Genomic DNA, 19,529 nt, shown 5'->3' on the forward strand with positions numbered 1-19,529 from the left:
TGTGACGCGTTTCCCCCCTCGGGTCGGACCCTGTGACGCGTTTCCCCCCTCGGGTCGGACCCTGTGACGCGTTTCCCCCCCTCGGGTCGGACCCTGTGACGCGTTTCCCCCCCTCGGGTCGGACCCTGTGACGCGTTTCCCCCCCTCGGGTCGGACCCTGTGACGCGTTTCCCCCCCTCGGGTCGGACCCTGTGACGCGTTTCCCCCCTCGGGTCGGACCCTGTGACGCGTTTCCCCCCCTCGGGTCGGACCCTGTGACGCGTTTCCCCCCCTCGGGTCGGACCCTGTGACGCGTTTCCCCCCCTCGGGTCGGACCCTGTGACGCGTTTCCCCCCTCGGGTCGGACCCTGTGACGCGTTTCCCCCCTCGGGTCGGACCCTATGACGCGTTTCCCCCCCTCGGGTCGGACCCTGTGACGCGTTTCCCCCCCTCGGGTCGGACCCTGTGACGCGTTCCCCCCCCCTCGGGTCGGACCCTGTGACGCGTTTCCCCCCTCGGGTCGGACCCTGTGACGCGTTTCCCCCCCTCGGGTCGGACCCTGTGACGCGTTTCCCCCCCTCGGGTCGGACCCTGTGACGCGTTTCCCCCCCTCGGGTCGGACCCTGTGACGCGTTTCCCCCCTCGGGTCGGACCCTATGACGCGTTTCCCCCCTCGGGTCGGACCCTGTGACGCGTTTCCCCCCTCGGGTCGGACCCTGTGACGCGTTTCCCCCCTCGGGTCGGACCCTGTGACGCGTTTCCCCCCTCGGGTCGGACCCTGTGACGCGTTTCCCCCCTCGGGTCGGACCCTGTGACGCGTTTCCCCCCCTCGGGTCGGACCCTGTGACGCGTTTCCCCCCTCGGGTCGGACCCTGTGACGCGTTTCCCCCCTCGGGTCGGACCCTGTGACATTCGCCGTCCGCTCCGCTGCGCTGTGACGTCATGGCGACATCTGTGCCCGCCTCCATCCATCCGTCATCCAATGAACAGTTTGCTGTGTGCAGGCTGCAGCCAATCAGCGCGCCGCGCGGTGACTCACCATATAAGGAAATGCTTTTCCATAAAAGGAAACATTGATTCGCTTTATATGGCTGAAAATAGTCCCGCTGTTCGGCCTGGGATCCGTGCGCCGCGGCCGGTGCTCTATGAGAAGGGAAATAGTCCCGGCGCGGCGCAGGGATCTGTGCTGTCAGTGTGTGGCGCCGCCTGTGATTGGCCGCAGCGGTTCGCGGGGAAGCCGGGAGCTGAGAGCCCGGGACGGCGGAGGCGCCGCCGCACACATTGATGGGCTCAGGCACCGGCCGCTGCTGTCGGTGAGCGGGACATGCTGCCCAGCCAGGCCGGGGCCTCCCCGGGGAACGGCGCCGCTCTAGGCCGGAGCCCCGGGATGGCGCTGCCGCGCAGGGCCGGGAACGGAGCGTCTCCGGGCCGGGGGAGGCCGCCGGGGGCTCCGCGCTATGAGGTGGCCCCGGGCGGCGCCCTGTACAGCGGCAGTGAGGCGACCTCCGACTCCGGGGAGGACGACGAGGCTCCGGCCGTGTCCCGGGGCATGAAGCGCGGCCTGACGGAGCTGGAGCTGGGGGGCCCGGAGCCGGGGGCAGCGGCCGGAGGGTACCCGGGGGCCAGCGGAGGGGTGTCCGGGGCCAAGCCGGGCAAGAAGACCCGGGGCCGCGTCAAGATCAAGATGGAGTTCATCGACAACAAGCTGCGGCGGTACACGACGTTCAGCAAGAGGAAGACGGGCATCATGAAGAAGGTGAGGGTCCGCGGGGGTCCTAGAGGGGGCGCCGGGGGTCTGAGGGGTGACCGGGGGTCCGGGAGGGGGCGGCGGATGTACACGACGTTCAGCAAGAGGAAGACGGGCATCATGAAGAAGGTGAGGGTCCGCGGGGGTCCTAGAGGGGGCGCCGGGGGTCTGAGGGGTGACCGGGGGTCCGGGAGGGGGCGGCGGAGGTACACGACGTTCAGCAAGAGGAAGACGGGCATCATGAAGAAGGTGAGGGTCCGCGGGGGTCCTAGAGGGGGCGCCGGGGGTCTGAGGGGTGACCGGGGGTCCGGGAGGGGGCGGAGGCGGTACACGACGTTCAGCAAGAGGAAGACGGGCATCATGAAGAAGGTGAGGGTCCGCGGGGGTCCTAGAGGGGGCGCCGGGGGTCTGAGGGGTGACCGGGGGTCCGGGAGGGGGCGGCGGAGGTACACGACGTTCAGCAAGAGGAAGACGGGCATCATGAAGAAGGTGAGGGTCCGCGGGGGTCCTAGAGGGGGCGCCGGGGGTCTGAGGGGTGACCGGGGGTCCGGGAGGGGGCGGCGGCGGTACACGACGTTCAGCAAGAGGAAGACGGGCATCATGAAGAAGGTGAGGGTCCGCGGGGGTCCTAGAGGGGGCGCCGGGGGTCTGAGGGGTGACCGGGGGTCCGGGAGGGGGCGGCGGCGGTACACGACGTTCAGCAAGAGGAAGACGGGCATCATGAAGAAGGTGAGGGTCCACGGGGGTCCTAGAGGGGGCGCCGGGGGTCTGAGGGGTGACCGGGGGTCCGGGAGGGGGCGGCGGATGTACACGACGTTCAGCAAGAGGAAGACGGGCATCATGAAGAAGGTGAGGGTCCGCGGGGGTCTGAGGGGTGACCGGGGGTCCGGGAGGGGGCGGCGGAGGTACACGACGTTCAGCAAGAGGAAGACGGGCATCATGAAGAAGGTGAGGGTCCGCGGGGGTCCTAGAGGGGTCGGCGGGGGTCTGGGAGAGGGCGGCGGCGGTACACGACGTTCAGCAAGAGGAAGACGGGCATCATGAAGAAGGTGAGGGTCCGCGGGGGTCCTAGAGGGGGCGCCGGGGGTCTGAGGGGTGACCGGGGGTCCGGGAGGGGGCGGAGGCGGTACACGACATTCAGCAAGAGGAAGACAGGCATCATGAAGAAGGTGAGGGTCCGCGGGGGTCTGAGGGGTGACCGGGGGTCCGGGAGGGGGCGGCGGAGGTACACGACGTTCAGCAAGAGGAAGACGGGCATCATGAAGAAGGTGAGGGTCCGCGGGGGTCCTAGAGGGGGCGCCGGGGGTCTGAGGGGTGACCGGGGGTCCGGGAGGGGGCGGCGGATGTACACGACGTTCAGCAAGAGGAAGACGGGCATAATGAAGAAGGTGAGGGTCCGCGGGGGTCCTAGAGGGGGCGCCGGGGGTCTGAGGGGTGACCGGGGGTCCGGGAGGGGGCGGAGGCGGTACACGACGTTCAGCAAGAGGAAGACGGGCATCATGAAGAAGGTGAGGGTCCGCGGGGGTCCTAGAGGGTCCGCGGGGGTCCTAGAGGCGTGACCGGGGGTCCGGGAGGGGGCGGCGGAGGTACACGACGTTCAGCAAGAGGAAGACGGGCATCATGAAGAAGGTGAGGGTCCGCGGGGGTCCTAGAGGGGGCGCCAGGGGTCTGAGGGGTGACCGGGGGTCCGGGAGGGGGCGGCGGAGGTACACGACGTTCAGCAAGAGGAAGACGGGCATCATGAAGAAGGTGAGGGTCCGCGGGGGTCCTAGAGGGGGCGCCGGGGGTCTGAGGGGTGACCGGGGGTCCGGGAGGGGGCGGTGGAGGTACACGACGTTCAGCAAGAGGAAGACGGGCATCATGAAGGTGAGGGTCCGCGGGGGTCCTAGAGGGGGCGCCGGGGGTCTGAGGGGTGACCGGGGGTCCGGGAGGGGGCGGCGGAGGTACACGACGTTCAGCAAGAGGAAGACGGGCATCATGAAGAAGGTGAGGGTCCGCGGGGGTCCTAGAGGGGTCGGCGGGGGTCTGGGAGAGGGCGCCGGAGGTACACGACGTTCAGCAAGAGGAAGACTGGCATCATGAAGGTGAGGGTCCGGGAGGGGGTGCCGGGGGTCTGAGGGGTGACCGGGGGTCCAGGAGGGGGCGGCAGAGATACATGACGTTCAGCAAGGGGAAGGCGGGCATCATGAAGGTGGGGGTCCGAGGGGTGACTTGGGGTCCAGGAGGGGGCGGCGGAGGTACACAATGTTCAGCAAGGGGAAGACGGGCATCATGAAGGTGAGAGTCCGAGGGGTGACTGGGGGTTCGGGAGGGGGCGGCGGAGGTGCACGACGTTCAGCAAGGGGAAGACAGGCATCGTGAAGGTAGGGGTCTTTGGAGTGACCTGGGGTCCGAAAGGGGGCGGCGGAGGTACATGACGTTCAGCAAGAGGAAGACTGGCATCATGAAGGTGGGGGTCCGAGGGGTTGACCGGGGGGTCCAGGAGGGGGCGGCGGAGTTACACAATGTTCAACAAGGGGAAGACGGGCATCATGAAGGTGAGCGCAGTTCGGGGAGACGTCCACTTTGTCCCCAGGGGACACAGCAATGTTGAGGACGTTGTGATGTGCCCTCAGGGCGGCAGCTCCGATTTTGGGAAGTTGGTGTATTTGGTTGGGTTTGTGTTTCGGGGGGCTGTGGTTTTGGGGTTTTCCTGCCAGTGTTTGAGGGGCATGACCTCATCTAGCTCTGTGTCCAGGGCGCAGGGTCTTTTGGTCATGTGACACGGTGTGGCTTCAGAAAGTGAATACAATGATTGCCCCCATCATGACTTCAGTGTCCCGGCTCGGTCCACAAAAATGTCTGGTACCATCAGAACCGTGACGGATGTCCTAGTGCGAGAGTCATGGGGCGAGTGCAGGGACGGCTGCTGTCTGTGGCCAAGAAAACACTATTCTGACTAAAAGGGTTTTCCTTTTGTGTGGCCCCTGGACTCCACCGTCCAACCAAATCCTGTCCTCCAAGCGACGGCCTTGGAGAGGCCCTGACTGGTGACCTCCCATCGAGGCCTGTCCTCTGTGACTGTTTTCTAAGTTGTCAGTTTGGTCTAAGGTAATTATGGTCACTAATGGAGATTAGTGTTGAGCGAGCGTGCAATCAGGCGATCCCTGCGAGTGATGTGGCTGTGGAACAGCGTGCGTGAGACGTGCAGCTGCAGGGACTCTGACGTAGTATACAAGCACGCCGAGGAGGCTGGCCCGGGTGGGGGAGGCGGGGATCTGGGTAGTGGGCGGCTGCCCCCGGGTAGTGTGAGGTGGGGATCCGGGTGGAGGAGGCAGGGATCCGGGCTGTGGGCGACTGCCCCCGGGTGGGGATCCGGGTAGTGGGCGGCTGCCCCCGGGTGGGGGAGGCGGGGATCCGGGTAGTGGGCGGCTGCCCCCGGGTGGGGGAGGCGGGGATCCGGGTAGTGGGCGACTGGCCCCGGTTAGTGTGAGGTGGAGATATGGGTAGTGTGAGGCGGGGATCCGGGTAGTGGGCGGCTGGCCCGGGTGGGGATCCGGGTAGTGGGAGGCTGGCCCGGGTGGGGTCTGTGCCTGGCACCCATACATATGGTATTATGTAGCGCTTTCTTCTGGGCATGAATTTTGGAGTCGCAGGCCCTTGTAGAGGCTCAGTTTCTGTCGTCCGGTGCTGTGCGCTCTCTTGCTCTCTTATCAGAGGCTGACAGTTGTGTTCCTTAATGGGATGAATATCCGGAAGTTCGGACAGCGACCTGCATGTCCTGTACAGAGATCCTGGTGGAGCTGTAATATGGAGGTCTTATATGGCTACTGACCTTTTATAACCTCCACACTGAAGTTTCTGGTCCTTTAATTACGGTGTTTTAAGTGTCTGGTCTCTTGGGGGAGAGGAGACCCCTGAGATGAGAAACAGATGCAGTTGTAAGGTGAGAACAGCCGGGTGGGGGAGGTGAGCTGGGACCCCCATGTCCTGAGCTGGTCAGCCTGACTGCAGGTGCTGAGATGGTTCATGGGAGGTTATTGGGGGTCATTAGTTGCTCTCAACTCTTGGGGTGGGGGATTGGGGATCAGTCAGAACTTTTTGGAGCAAATAGCCCTCAGGGTCTGCAGTTTGTGGTGTGGGTAGAGGTGTAGGCTCCTTCATTAACCCATTCCTTCTCCCCGCAGGCGTATGAGTTGTCCACACTGACTGGGACGCAGGTCCTGCTGCTGGTGGCCAGTGAGACCGGACACGTCTACACCTTTGCTACAAGAAAGCTCCAGCCAATGATAACCAGCGAGACAGGGAAAGCATTAATACAGACTTGTCTGAACTCTCCGGATTCCCCCCCTCGCTCGGACCCCTCCACTGACCAACGGATGAGCGCCACAGGATTTGAAGAGACTGACCTCACCTACCAGGTGTCTGAATCCGACAGCAGCGGAGAAACTAAGGTAAGTGCTCGCGTGACGCATCAGTCAGCCTGATGGAAGCGGTATCCCTACATGCCATACTTTATTTGGAGGGGGAGGATGTTGTGCCCTGCCGTGTGGCGGGGCCTGTCCACGGGCCCCTGCCGTGTGGTTTACTGCAGTCTTGCCTTGTTACGTCTTTGGCCTCTGGTTTGACGCTGCTCCCTCGGTCCGGTCCTCGGCCTCTGGTTTGACCGCTGCTCCCTCGGTCTGGTCCTCGGCCTCTGGTTTGACCGCTGCTCCCTCGGTCTGGTCCTCGGCCTCTGGTTTGACCGCTGCTCCCTCGGTCCGGTCTTTGGCTCCTGATTTGCGCTGCTCCCTCGGTCCAGTCTTTGGCCCCTGATTTGATCGCTGCTCTCTCGCTCCGGTCCTCGGCCTCTGGTTTGACCGCTGCTCCCTCGGTCCGGTCTTTGGCCCCTGATTTGATCGCTGCTCTCTCGCTCCTGTCCTCGGCCTCTGATTTGACCGTTGCTCCCTCGGTCCGGTCTTTGGCCCCTGATTTGATCGCTGCTCTCTCGCTCTGGTCCTCGGCCTCTGGTTTGACCACTGCTCCCTTGGTCCGGTCCTCGGCCTCTGGTTTGACCACTGCTCCCTCGGTCTGGTCCTCGGCCTCTGGTTTGATAATTGCTGCTGTGTAAATTGGGCTCCTTTGTCTTCTGGTCGGACCCGCTCTCCCTCAGGATCTTCTGCGGCCCTTGGTCTGTCCTCTCACTAGCGGTTCTTCCCGGGGTCCATCTTGCATTCCTCAGGGTCCTCTGAGGTACTGAGATGTAAAGTCCCCTGACCTCACAGGTGACTGGCCACCTTGTGCCTGGCTGCAGCAGCGGACGTCCCGATCATCTGATTCGCCCACCAGACGGTAACCGGGCCGTGATATCCCCACACAGAGTCTGATCGTGTGACCTGCGGGTGGGGGCCGCACTCTGCTGTTCTGTGCGGTTCCCGGTGACGGGATGTGCAGTATCATTGGGGGTCTTCAGAAGTAGGTGTTCATTGGTGACCTGGGATGACCTGTAGCTTCCTCCAGCCCGGCTGATAGCAGAGGACAGGCATGTGCTCAGCCATAATGTAGGCAAGGTTTAGTGAGGTCTGCCCAGGAAGTTGTGAGTAATGAGGGGCGTCTGGTGGTCAGTGGCCTCCCCTCCCCCTCCATGTGACTGGTGAAGAATGGTGCAGGGACAGACAAGGGACAGGTGGTCCTCCTGTCCTCCCCGTCCTGTCGGGTGCAGCTGCGCTCCGTCTCTCTCACTTCTCATTGATAAAATTGTGATTCTTCCTCGTGGCCTTATAAGGAGCGGCCGAGTGCTGCTGGCAGGACCCCCGCATTCCTTATAAGACGCAGCTGTCTCTGTATGGGAGGGGGAGGGTCTGCGGGCTGTCAGCAAACACACACTGCTGCCCATCCTGAGCACCGCACCCCCACCTCACTGCACCCTCTGCCCACCCCGAGCACCGCACACTCCCCGCATCCACTGCCCACCCCGAGCACCGCACACTCCCCTCATTGCATCCACTGCCCACCCCGAGCACCACACACCCCCCTCATTGCATCCACTGCCCACCCCGAGCACAGCACCGCACCTCCCCCCCCCCCCGCATCCGCTGTCCACCCCCGAGCACCACACACCCCCCTCACTGCTCCACTGCCCACCCTGAGCACCGCACACCCCCCTCACTGCATCCACTGTCCACCCCCCCGCATCACACCCACTGTCCACCCCGAGCACCGTCCACCCTGAGCACCGCACACCCCCCTCACTGCATCCACTGTCCAAACCCCCCCCCCCCCCCCGAGCACCGCACACCCCCCGCATGCACTGTCCACCCCGAGCACACCCCCCGCATGGCATCCACTGCCCACCCCGAGCACCCCATCCCCCCATCGCATCCACTGTCCACCCCGAGCACCGCACCCCACCTCGCATCCACTGTCCACACCCCCATCACATCCACTGTCCACCCCGACCACCGCACCCCCCCCTGCATCCACTGCCCACCCCGAGCACCGCACCCCCCCCGCATCCACTGCCCACCCCGAGCACCGCACCCCACCTCGCATCCACTGTCCACCCCCCCATCACATCCACTGTCCACCCCGAGCACCGCACCCCACCTCGCATCCACTGTCCACCCCCCATCACGTCCACTGTCCACCCCGACCACCGCGTCCACCCCGAGCACCGCGCACCCCCCGCATCCGCTGTCCACCCCGAGCACCGCGCACCCCCCGCATCCGCTGTCCACCCCGAGCACCGCGCACCCCCCGCATCCGCTGTCCACCCCGAGCACCGCGCACCCCCCGCATCCGCTGTCCACCCCGAGCACCGCGCACCCCCCGCATCCGCTGTCCACCCCGAGCACCGCGCACCCTCCGCATCCACTGCCCACCCCGAGCACTGCCCACCCCGACCACCGCACACCCCCCGCATCCACTGCCCACCCCGACCACCGCACACCCCCCGCATCCACTGTCCACCCCAGACACCGCACACCCCCCGCATCCACTGTCCACCCCAGACACCGCACACCCCCCGCATCCACTGTCCACCCCAGACACCGCACACCCCCCGCATCCACTGTCCACCCCAGACACCGCACACCCCCCGCATCCACTGTCCACCCCAGACACCGCACACCCCCCGCATCCACTGTCCACCCCGAGCACCGCACACCCTCCGCATCCACCGCACACCCCCCGCATCCACTGCCCACCCCAGACACCGCACACCCTCCGCATCCACTGCCCACCCCAGACACCGCACACCCTCCGCATCCACTGCCCACCCCAGACACCGCACACCCTCCGCATCCACTGCCCACCCCAAACACCGCACACCCCCTGCATCACATTCACCACGCTGCCACCACTGAATCTGGGGGCTAATGGCAGGCCTGTGTGGGGGAGTCAGGTGGTGCCCGCTGCTGCCCTGACTTTACCCCCAGATGCTGTGACTGCAGCGGGGGGGCGCTGTGTGATTCCCCCAGTTACATCACTGAGTTGTTTTCTTCTACAACCTGCGCCAGGGATGAAGTTTTGCTTGAGACCGGTGCAACTGTTCCCTGGTATCATGGTGTTGTCAGGAAGGGTGGGAGTGAGTGTCCCCAGACTGGGGGAGGAGCCTGCAGTGATGGCCCCTCCCCCACACTTCCCAGCTGTTGCGATGTGCCGAAGTAGCAGTAAGTCTCCCCCCACCCATCCACCCACCTCCTAATTGGCTCTTGCACCCCCCTTGCCCTAATGACGTGCGTCCTCTGTATTCCTGCTGCTGCTTTGCTCCTCTATTTTTAGGTTGTGCTGGACGTGTGACCTTGTCAGATCATGTGACTGGGGAGGGTGGGCTTTGAGGGGCTTTCCGGGCACTAATCAAACAAAGGACCCGCACCTCCAGCTGCTGGAAGTGCCCAAAACCTAAAAGTCTGCACCTCCCAGAGGTTGGGGCAGCAATAGTCAAAACCTGCTGTGTGTTCCTGATGGGTGTTATCCGCCACACGCTGCTTTTATTCCCTGGGGGGGCTCCGGCCTCACTGCCTTGGGGGTCCTGTGGAGTCTTCTCACTGTTTGGGCTCCTCCTGGCTTTATTTCAGGTGTGAGCTGGTAGTATTCCTGTCCTGTCCTCACACCCATCATTGTGGGGTTCTTGTTGGGTTTGTAGCCGTGTGCGTGTGTAGCGCAGTGCCATGTACCCGCTTTTCAGCACATGACTTGGGGTTGCGTCTGCAAGGGTTAATCCATCTCCTCTCATTCCGTCCAGCATTCACCCTCTGTCCTATGCTGCAATGGAGCATAAATCACACCCCGACACAGACCACACACCCCGCTCCTACACGCTGCCACCACTCACCGAACACACGGGCAATGAGACCCGGAAATATTACTACTATCCGCCAATCACCAGGAGCGCACTCTAAGGCTGTGGATTCTATAGAGCAGCAAGGTTCAGACTTATTAACGTTTTAAGCTTTAATAGGAAAGGTGCAGAGCTTACAATAAAAGGATATAAAAATATGGAAATAAAAAGTGACAAATATGCAAAAACAGTAATAAAATAAAAGGACAAAGCTTAAGAGATATCTAAACCTTGCAGTCTGGTGTCCTGCTCCCTGGGGGGGGGATGAATATGGAATGGCTCACACCAGCTTGGCTGTCCCTCAGTCTGTGAACATCTTACTTTGTGTATGGGCCTAATTTATAGGTTTAACCTGCAGATCAGATTTCTGGACCAGCCTCTCATGTTAATATTCTAATTCCTGGATTGTGACTGGACCATGGCGACTTTACCAATGAAGGACCCCACGTGTGTAATGTGCCAAGGTGGGATCATTGGGGGGGGGTACAAGAAGGACCCCACACATGTAATGTGCCGAGGTGGATCATGGGGGGGGGGGGGGGTACAAGAAGGACCCCACGCGCGTAATGTGCCGAGGTGGATCATGGGGGGGGGGGGGGGGTACAAGAAGGACCCCACGCGCGTAATATGCCGAGGTGGTTCATCAGGAATTACAAGAAGGACCCCACGCGCGTAATGTGCAGAGGTGGATCATTGGGGGGGACGAGAAGGACCCCACACGTAATGTGCCGAGGTGGATCATGGGGAAGTACGAGAAGGACCCCACTTCTGTAATGTGCTGAGGTGGATCATGGGGGAGGGGGGATACAAGAAGGACCCCACACGTGTAATGTGCCGAGGTGGATCATAGGGTGGTACAAGAAGGACCCCACGCGTGTAATGTGCCGAGGTGGATCATGGGGGGGGGGGGTACAAGAAGGACCCCACGCGTGTAATGTGCCGAGGTGGATCATGGGGGGGGGTACAAGGACCCCACACATGTAATGTGCCGAGGTGGATCATGGGGGGGGGGGGGGGTACAAGAAGGACCCCACGCGTGTAATGTGCCGAGGTGGATCATGGGGGGGGGTACAAGGACCCCACACGTGTAATGTGCCGAGGTGGATCATGGGGGGGGGGTACAAGAATGACCCCACACGTGTAATGTGCCGAGGTGGATCATGGGGGGGGGGGGGGTACAAGAAGGACCCCACGCGTGTAATGTGCCGAGGTGGATCATGGGGGGGGGGGGGGGGGGTTACAAGAAGGACCCCACGCGTGTAATGTGCTGAGGTGGATCATGGGGGGGTACAAGAGGGACCCCACGCGTGTAATGTGCTGAGGTGGATCATGGGGGGGTACAAGAGGGACCCCACGCGTGTAATGTGCCGAGGTGGATCGTGGGGGGGGTACAAGAATGACCCCACACGTGTAATGTGCCGAGGTGGATCATGGGGGTGGGGGGGGGTACAAGAATGACCTCACACGTGTAATGTGCCGAGGTGGATCATGGGGGGGGTACAAGAAGGACCCCACACATGTAATGTGCCGAGGTGGATCATGGGGGGGTACAAGAAGGACCCCACACATGTAATGTGCCGAGGTGGTTCATCGGGAATTACATGAAGGACCCCACGTGCGTAATGTGCCGAGGTGGATCATGGGGGGGGGGGGGGGGGGTACAAGAAGGACCCCACACATGTAATGTGCCGAGGTGGTTCATCGGGAATTACAAGAAGGACCCCACGCGCGTAATGTGCCGAGGTGGATCATGGGGGGGGGGGGGGGGAGTTACAAGAAGGACCCCACACGTGTAATGTGCCGAGGTGGATCATGGGGGGGGGGTACAAGAAGGACCCCACGCGTGTAATGTGCCGAGGTGGATCATTGGGGGGGGTACAAGAAGGACCCTACACGTGTAATGTGCCGAGGTGGATCATTGGGGGTGGGGTACAAGAATGACCCCACACGTGTAATGTGCCGAGGTGGATCATGGGGGGGTACAAGAATGACCCCACACGTGTAATGTGCCGAGGTGGATCATGGGGGGGGGGGGGTACAAGAATGACCCCGCACGTGTATTCTGCCGAGGTGGATCATGGGGGGGTGGGGGGGGGGGGTACAAGAAGGACCCCACGCGTGTAATGTGCCGAGGTGGATCATGGGGGGGGGGGGGGTACAAGAAGGACCCCACGCGTGCAATGTGCCGAGGTGGATCATGGGGGGAGGGGGTACAAGAAGGACCCCACGCGTGTAATATGCCGAGGTGGTTCATCAGGAATTACAAGAAGGACCCCACGCGCGTAATGTGCCGAGGTGGATCATGGGGGGGGGGGTACAAGAAGGACCCCACGCGCGTAATATGCCGAGGTGGTTCATCAGGAATTACAAGAAGGACCCCACGCGCGTAATGTGCAGAGGTGGATCATTGGGGGGGGGGGGGGTACGAGAAGGACCCCACACGTAATGTGCCGAGGTGGATCATGGGGAAGTACGAGAAGGACCCCACTTCTGTAATGTGCTGAGGTGGATCATGGGGGAGGGGGGATACAAGAAGGACCCCACACGTGTAATGTGCCGAGGTGGATCATAGGGTGGTACAAGAAGGACCCCACGCGTGTAATGTGCCGAGGTGGATCATGGGGGGGGGTACAAGAAGGACCCCACGCGTGTAATGTGCCGAGGTGGATCATGGGGGGGGGTACAAGGACCCCACACATGTAATGTGCCGAGGTGGATCATGGGGGGGGTACAAGAGGGACCCCACACATGCAATGTGCCGAGGTGGATCATGGGGGGGGGGGGGTACAAGAGGGACCCCACACATGCAATGTGCCGAGGTGGATCATTTTGGGGGGGGGGGGGACAAGAAGGACCCCACGCGTGTAATGTGCCGAAGGTGGATCATGGGGGGGGGGGTACAAGATGGACCCCACACATGTAATGTGCCGAAGGTGGATCATGGGGAAGGTGGATCATGGGGGGGGGGTACAAGAGGGACCCCACACATGTAATGTGCCGAGGTGGATCATTGGGGGGGGGGGGGTACAAGAAGGACCCCACGCGTGTAATGTGCCGAGGTGGATCATGGGGGGGGTACAAGAAGGACCCCACGCGTGTAATGTGCCGAGGTGGATCATGGGGGGGGGGTACAAGAAGGACCCCACGCGTGTAATGTGCCGAGGTGGATCATGGGGGGGGGGGTACAAGAAGGACCCCACACGTGTAATGTGCCGAGGTGGATCATGGGGAATTACAAGAAGGACCCCACTTGCGTAATGTGCCGAGGTGGATCATGGGGGGGGGGGGGGGGGTTACAAGAAGGACCCTACGTGTGTAATGTGCCGAGGTGGCTCATTGGGGGGGTACAAGAAGGACCCCACACGTGTAATGTGCCGAGGTGGATCATGGGGGGGGGGGGTACAAGAATGACCCCGCACGTGTAATGTGCCGAGGTGGATCATGGGGGCGGGGTACAAGAATGACCCCGCACGTGTATTGTGCCGAGGTGGATCATGCGGGGGGGTACAAGAATGACCCCACACGTGTAATGTGCCGAGGTGGATCATGGGGGGGGTACAAGAATGACCCCACACGTGTAATGTGCCGAGGTGGATCATGGGGGGGGGGGTGGGGCACAAGAATGACCCCACACGTGTAATGTGCCGAGGTGGATCATGGGGGGGGGGGTGGGGTACAAGAATGACCCCACACGTGTAATGTGCCGAGGTGGATCATGGGGGGGGTACAAGAATGACCCCACACGTGTAATGTGCCGAGGTGGATCATGGGGGGGGGGGGGGTACAAGAAGGACCCCACGCGTGTAATGTGCCGAGGTGGATCATGGGGGGGGGGGGGGGTACAAGAAGGACCCCACGCGTGTAATGTGCCGAGGTGGATCATGGGGGGGGGGGTACAAGAAGGACCCCACGCGTGTAATGTGCTGAGGTGGATCATGGGGGGGTACAAGAGGGACCCCACGCGTGTAATGTGCTGAGGTGGATCATGGGGGGGTACAAGAGGGACCCCACGCGTGTAATGTGCCGAGGTGGATCATGGGGGTGGGGGGGTACAAGAATGACCTCACACGTGTAATGTGCCGAGGTGGATCATGGGGGGGGGGTACAAGAAGGACCCCACACATGTAATGTGCCGAGGTGGATCATGGGGGGGTACAAGAAGGACCCCACACATGTAATGTGCCGAGGTGGTTCATCGGGAATTACATGAAGGACCCCACGTGCGTAATGTGCCGAGGTGGATCATGGGGGGGGGGGTACAAGAAGGACCCCACACATGTAATGTGCCGAGGTGGTTCATCGGGAATTACAAGAAGGACCCCACGCGCGTAATGTGCCGAGGTGGATCATGGGGGGGGGGGAGTTACAAGAAGGACCCCACACGTGTAATGTGCCAAGGTGGATCATGGGGGGGGTACAAGAAGGACCCCACGCGTGTAATGTGCCGAGGTGGATCATTGGGGGGGGTACAAGAAGGACCCTACACGTGTAATGTGCCGAGGTGGATCATTGGGGGGGGGGTACAAGAATGACCCCACACGTGTAATGTGCCGAGGTGGATCATGGGGGGGTACAAGAATGACCCCACACGTGTAATGTGCCGAGGTGGATCATGGGGGGGGGGGGGGTACAAGAATGACCCCGCACGTGTATTGTGCCGAGGTGGATCATGGGGGGGGTACAAGAAGGACCCCACGCGTGTAATGTGCCGAGGTGGATCATGGGGGGGGGGGGTACAAGAAGGACCCCACGCGTGCAATGTGCCGAGGTGGATCATGGGGGGAGGGGGTACAAGAAGGACCCCACGCGTGTAATGTGCCGAGGTGGATCATTGGGGGGGGTACAAGAAGGACCCTACACGTGTAATGTGCCGAGGTGGATCATTGGGGGGGGGGTACAAGAATGACCCCACACGTGTAATGTGCCGAGGTGGATCATGGGGGGGTACAAGAATGACCCCACACGTGTAATGTGCCGAGGTGGATCATGGGGGGGGGGGGGGTACAAGAATGACCCCGCACGTGTATTGTGCCGAGGTGGATCATGGGGGGGGGGGTACAAGAAGGACCCCACGCGTGTAATGTGCCGAGGTGGATCATGGGGGGGGGGTACAAGAAGGACCCCACGCGTGCAATGTGCCGAGGTGGATCATGGGGGGAGGGGGTACAAGAAGGACCCCACGCGTGTAATGTGCCGAGGTGGATCATGGGGGGGGGGGGGGTACAAGAAGGACCCCACACATGTAATGTGCCGAGGTGGATCATGGGGGGGTACAAGAAGGACCCCACACATGTAATGTGCCGAGGTGGTTCATCGGGAATTACAAGAAGGACCCCACGTGCGTAATGTGCCGAGGTGGATCATGGGGGGGGGGGGGTACAAGAAGGACCCCACGTGTGTAATGTGCCGAGGTGGATCATTGGGGGGGGGTACAAGAATGACCCCACACGTGTAATGTGCCGAGGTGGATCATTGGGGTGGGGGGTACAAGAATGACCTCACACGTGTAATGTGCCGAGGTGGATCATGGGGGGGGGGGGTGGAGTACAAGAAGGACCCCACACATGTAATGTGCCGAGGTGGATCATGGGGGGGGTGGAGTACAAGAAGGACCCCACACGTGTAATGTGCCGAGGTGGATCATGGGGGGGGGGGGGGGTTGGGAGTACCAGAAGGACCCCACGTGTGTAATGTGCCGAGGTGGATCATGGTGGGGGGGGGGGTACAAGAAGGACCCCACGTGTGTAATGTGCCGAGGTGGATTATGGGGGGGGGGGGAGTACAAGAAGGACCCCACACATGTAATGTGCCGAGATGGATCATGGGGAAGTACAAGAAGGACCCCATGTGTGTAATGTGCTGAGGAGGACCATGGGGCGTACAGGAAGGACCCCATGCGTACAAGATGCCGAGAGGGATCATGTGGGAGTACAGGAAGGACCCCATGCGTACAAGATGCCGAGAGGGATCATGTGGGAGTACAGGAAGGACCCCATGCGTACAAGATGCCGAGAAGGATCATGTGGGAGTACAGGAAGGACCCCATGCGTACAAGATGCCGAGAGGGATCATGTGGGAGTACAGGAAGGACCCCATGCGTACAAGATGCCGAGAGGGATCATGTGGGAGTACAGGAAGGACCCCATGCATATGTGCCGAGGTGGATCTTATGGGGGGGGGGGGGGGAGTACAGGAAGGACCCCACGCATATAAGGTGCTGAGGTGGATCATAGGGAGTACGTGAAAAACCCCACACATATAATGTGTCAAGGTGGAACATGGGGAAGTGCGGGAAAGACCCAATGTGTTTAAGATGCTGAGATGGATCATGGGGAGTGCGGGAAAGACCCTATGCATATAGGGTACCAAGAGGGATTATGGGAGAGTACAGGAAAGACCCCCAAGAATGCAAAAAGAAACAAGCTGCTGGAAGTGGAGGTCACATGACTGCAAGATGGGGCAGAAATCTCCCTGTCAGGACTTTGTTTTGTGCATACGTGGCAAGGAGGCGGCCAAGAGCCTCCTTGTGAGATCACATACTGGCGCATGCGTGTTCTGCACCAGGAAGGCCATTGCCTGTACGGTGAAGGAAACTTCAGATAGGCTGCACATGCGCCTTCTTGACCTTGCGGGCACTGCAGGATTGTAAGCCTTTACTGCGTCTAATTGGTCTGTAGGAGCCAGAACAAAGTGCAAATAAATGTATATAATTTATACAATGTGATTTTCTGGATTTTATTTTTGATATTCTAGCTCTCATTGTTAAAATTAACCTACCCTTAAAATTATAGACTGTTCATGGCTTTGTCAGTGAGCAAATTTACAAAATCGGCAAGGGATCAAATACTTATTTCCCCCACAGTAGGTATAAGTGCTAGTTATGAGGAGGGGGAAAAAGGGGACAGACTAAGGAAAATGCTTGCCCTACACAGGGTAATTCCCTGGAAGTAAAGGTCACATTCCATATAGTGGGTAAATGCCTAGTCCAAAAGTTATGTAGACTAGAGATATTTCTTGATGGGATCCACTGGATCTTGTGCTCAGAATAACATATTTTAGCAATAGTGTGTATAGAGACATTACTATTGATACAGGAGTGACGACATAGTGTTGTGTTGAGACGGTCTTCGGTAAGGAAGAGGGCCTCAAATTGTCCCTAGAACTGGGACTCTAACTATGCCTGTACCAGGGGTACTCTTGAAGGTAGAGAGGCCTGAGTCTCTGACCTTACTTTGCTCCTGTTAATGTCCTAAGCAGTCCCCTCCTCCAGGAGGCCTGGGACAAAAATGTTCGTGCATAAACACGTCAGACAAAAGGGATAACAAAGCAATTTGCATACAAAAATGCTCACCAAGGGTAGAGAGGAATAAAGGGAAGGACAGGAAGGTACTAACAAACTGGGAATAGAATAATGGAGAAAGCATACACACAAAAACAGCAGGCAACAATCTCCAGCAGCAGCTACGAACTCCCAACTTCAGCACATCAACTCCAGCAAGCCAGGAAGTAAACTTTCACAGGCGGGGATGAGAAAGTCTGGCCAGATTTGATAGAGAAAACGAGAAGGTCAGTAGCAGCTGTGAGATGGAGCTGCATGTCTCTAACAGCATAGTTAACCTCTTCAGCGCCAAAGCGTCCATTTCATATGTGGAACAAAACAGTCAGATCTGCGATTCACAGTAAGTAAAGATCACCTAACTCAGATCTCCCAGGAGGACACTACACGCGTGGCTAGAGGAGATATTCAAGATACCATAGGTGAGCCCAATGATGATGACATGGTGGCTAGAGGAGATATTATAGATACCATAGGTGAGCACAATGATGACGATATTGTTGCTAGCGGAGATATTATAGATACCATAGGTGAGCACAATGATGACGATATTGTTGCTAGCGGAGATATTATAGATACCATAGGTGAGCACAATGATGACGATATTGTGGCTATAGGAGATATTATAGATACCATAGGTGAGCACAATGATGACATGGTGGCTAGAGGAGATATTCTAGATACCATAGGTGAGCACAATGATGACGATATTGTTGCTAGCGGAGATATTCTAGATACCATAGGTGAGCCCAATGATGACATGGTGGCTAGAGGAGGTATTCTAGATACCATAGGTGAGCACAACGATGACGACATGGCTAGAGGAGATATTCTAGATACCATAGGTGAGCCCAATGATGACGACATGGTGGCTAGAGGAGATATTCTAGATACCATAGGTGAGCACAATGATGACGATATTGTGGCTAGAGGAGATATTCTAGATACCATACGTGAGCACAATGATGACGATATTGTGGCTAGAGGAGATATTCTAGATACCATACGTGAGCACAATGATGACGACATGGTGGCTAGAGGAGATATTATAGATACCATAGGTGAGCACAATGATGACGATATTGTGGCTAGAGGAGATATTATAGATACCATAGGTGAGCACAATGATGACGACATGGTGGCTATAGGAGATATTATAGATACCATACGTGAGCACAATGATGACGATGTTGTGGCTATAGGAGATATTATAGATACCATAGGTGAGCACAACGATGACGATATTGTGGCTAGAGGAGATATTATAGATACCATAGGTGAGCACAATGATGACGATATTGTTGCTAGCGGAGATATTATAGATACCATAGGTGAGCACAATGACGACATGGTGGCTAGAGGAGATATTCTAGATACCATAGGTGAGCACAATGATGACGATATTGTGGCTAGCGGAGATATTATAGATACCATAGGTGAGCACAATGATGACGATATTGTTGCTAGCGGAGATATTATAGATACCATACGTGAGCACAATGATGACGATATTGTTGCTAGCGGAGATATTATAGATACCATAGGTGAGCACAATGACGACATGGTGGCTAGAGGAGGTATTCTAGATACCATAGGTGAGCACAATGATGATGACATGGTGGCTAGAGGAGATATTCTAGATACCATAGGTGAGCACAATGATGACGACATTGTGGCTATAGGAGATATTATAGATACCATAGGTGAGCACAATGATGACGATATTGTTGCTAGCGGAGATATTATAGATACCATACGTGAGCACAATGATGACGATATTGTTGCTAGCGGAGATATTATAGATACCATAGGTGAGCACAATGACGACATGGTGGCTAGAGGAGATATTCTAGATACCATAGGTGAGTACAATGATGACGATATTGTGGCTAGCGGAGATATTATAGATACCATAGGTGAGCACAATGATGACGACATTGTGGCTATAGGAGATGATATTGATACCATAGGTGAGCACAATGATGACGATATTGTGGCTATAGGAGATATTATAGATACCATAGGTGAGCACAACGATGACGATTTTGTGGCTATAGGAGATATTATAGATACCATAGGTGAGCACAATGATGACGATATTGTTGCTAGCGGAGATATTATAGATACCATAGGTGAGCACAATGATGACATGGTGGCTAGAGGAGGTA

General features: G+C 58.8%; 1 protein-coding gene across 5 annotated transcripts in view; it reads left to right on the top strand.

Moving 5' to 3' along the window:
- The first annotated feature begins 1,071 nt into the window (after positions 1 to 1,071).
- SRF (serum response factor) overlaps positions 1,072 to 19,529 on the top strand; it is a 38,120-nt gene continuing 19,662 nt past the window's right edge. Inside the window, exons 1-2 of one of the 5 annotated variants that reach the window (XM_073563514.1) lie at positions 1,072 to 1,735; positions 5,893 to 6,159. In XM_073563514.1, coding sequence (XP_073419615.1) covers positions 1,304 to 1,735; positions 5,893 to 6,159 — 699 coding nt within the window. In that variant the 5' untranslated portion in view covers positions 1,072 to 1,303. Of the gene's footprint in view, positions 1,736 to 2,752; positions 2,776 to 3,207; positions 3,235 to 3,666; positions 3,713 to 5,892; positions 6,160 to 19,529 lie in introns of those variants that run through there. The other 4 variants (XM_073563513.1, XM_073563517.1, XM_073563515.1 and 1 more) reach the window with 4 other exon arrangements.

Source organism: Dendrobates tinctorius, unplaced genomic scaffold (assembly GCF_039654945.1).
Source record: "Dendrobates tinctorius isolate UK_male_01 unplaced genomic scaffold, ASM3965494v1 ptg000393l, whole genome shotgun sequence".
Taxonomy (NCBI): domain Eukaryota; kingdom Metazoa; phylum Chordata; class Amphibia; order Anura; family Dendrobatidae; genus Dendrobates; species Dendrobates tinctorius.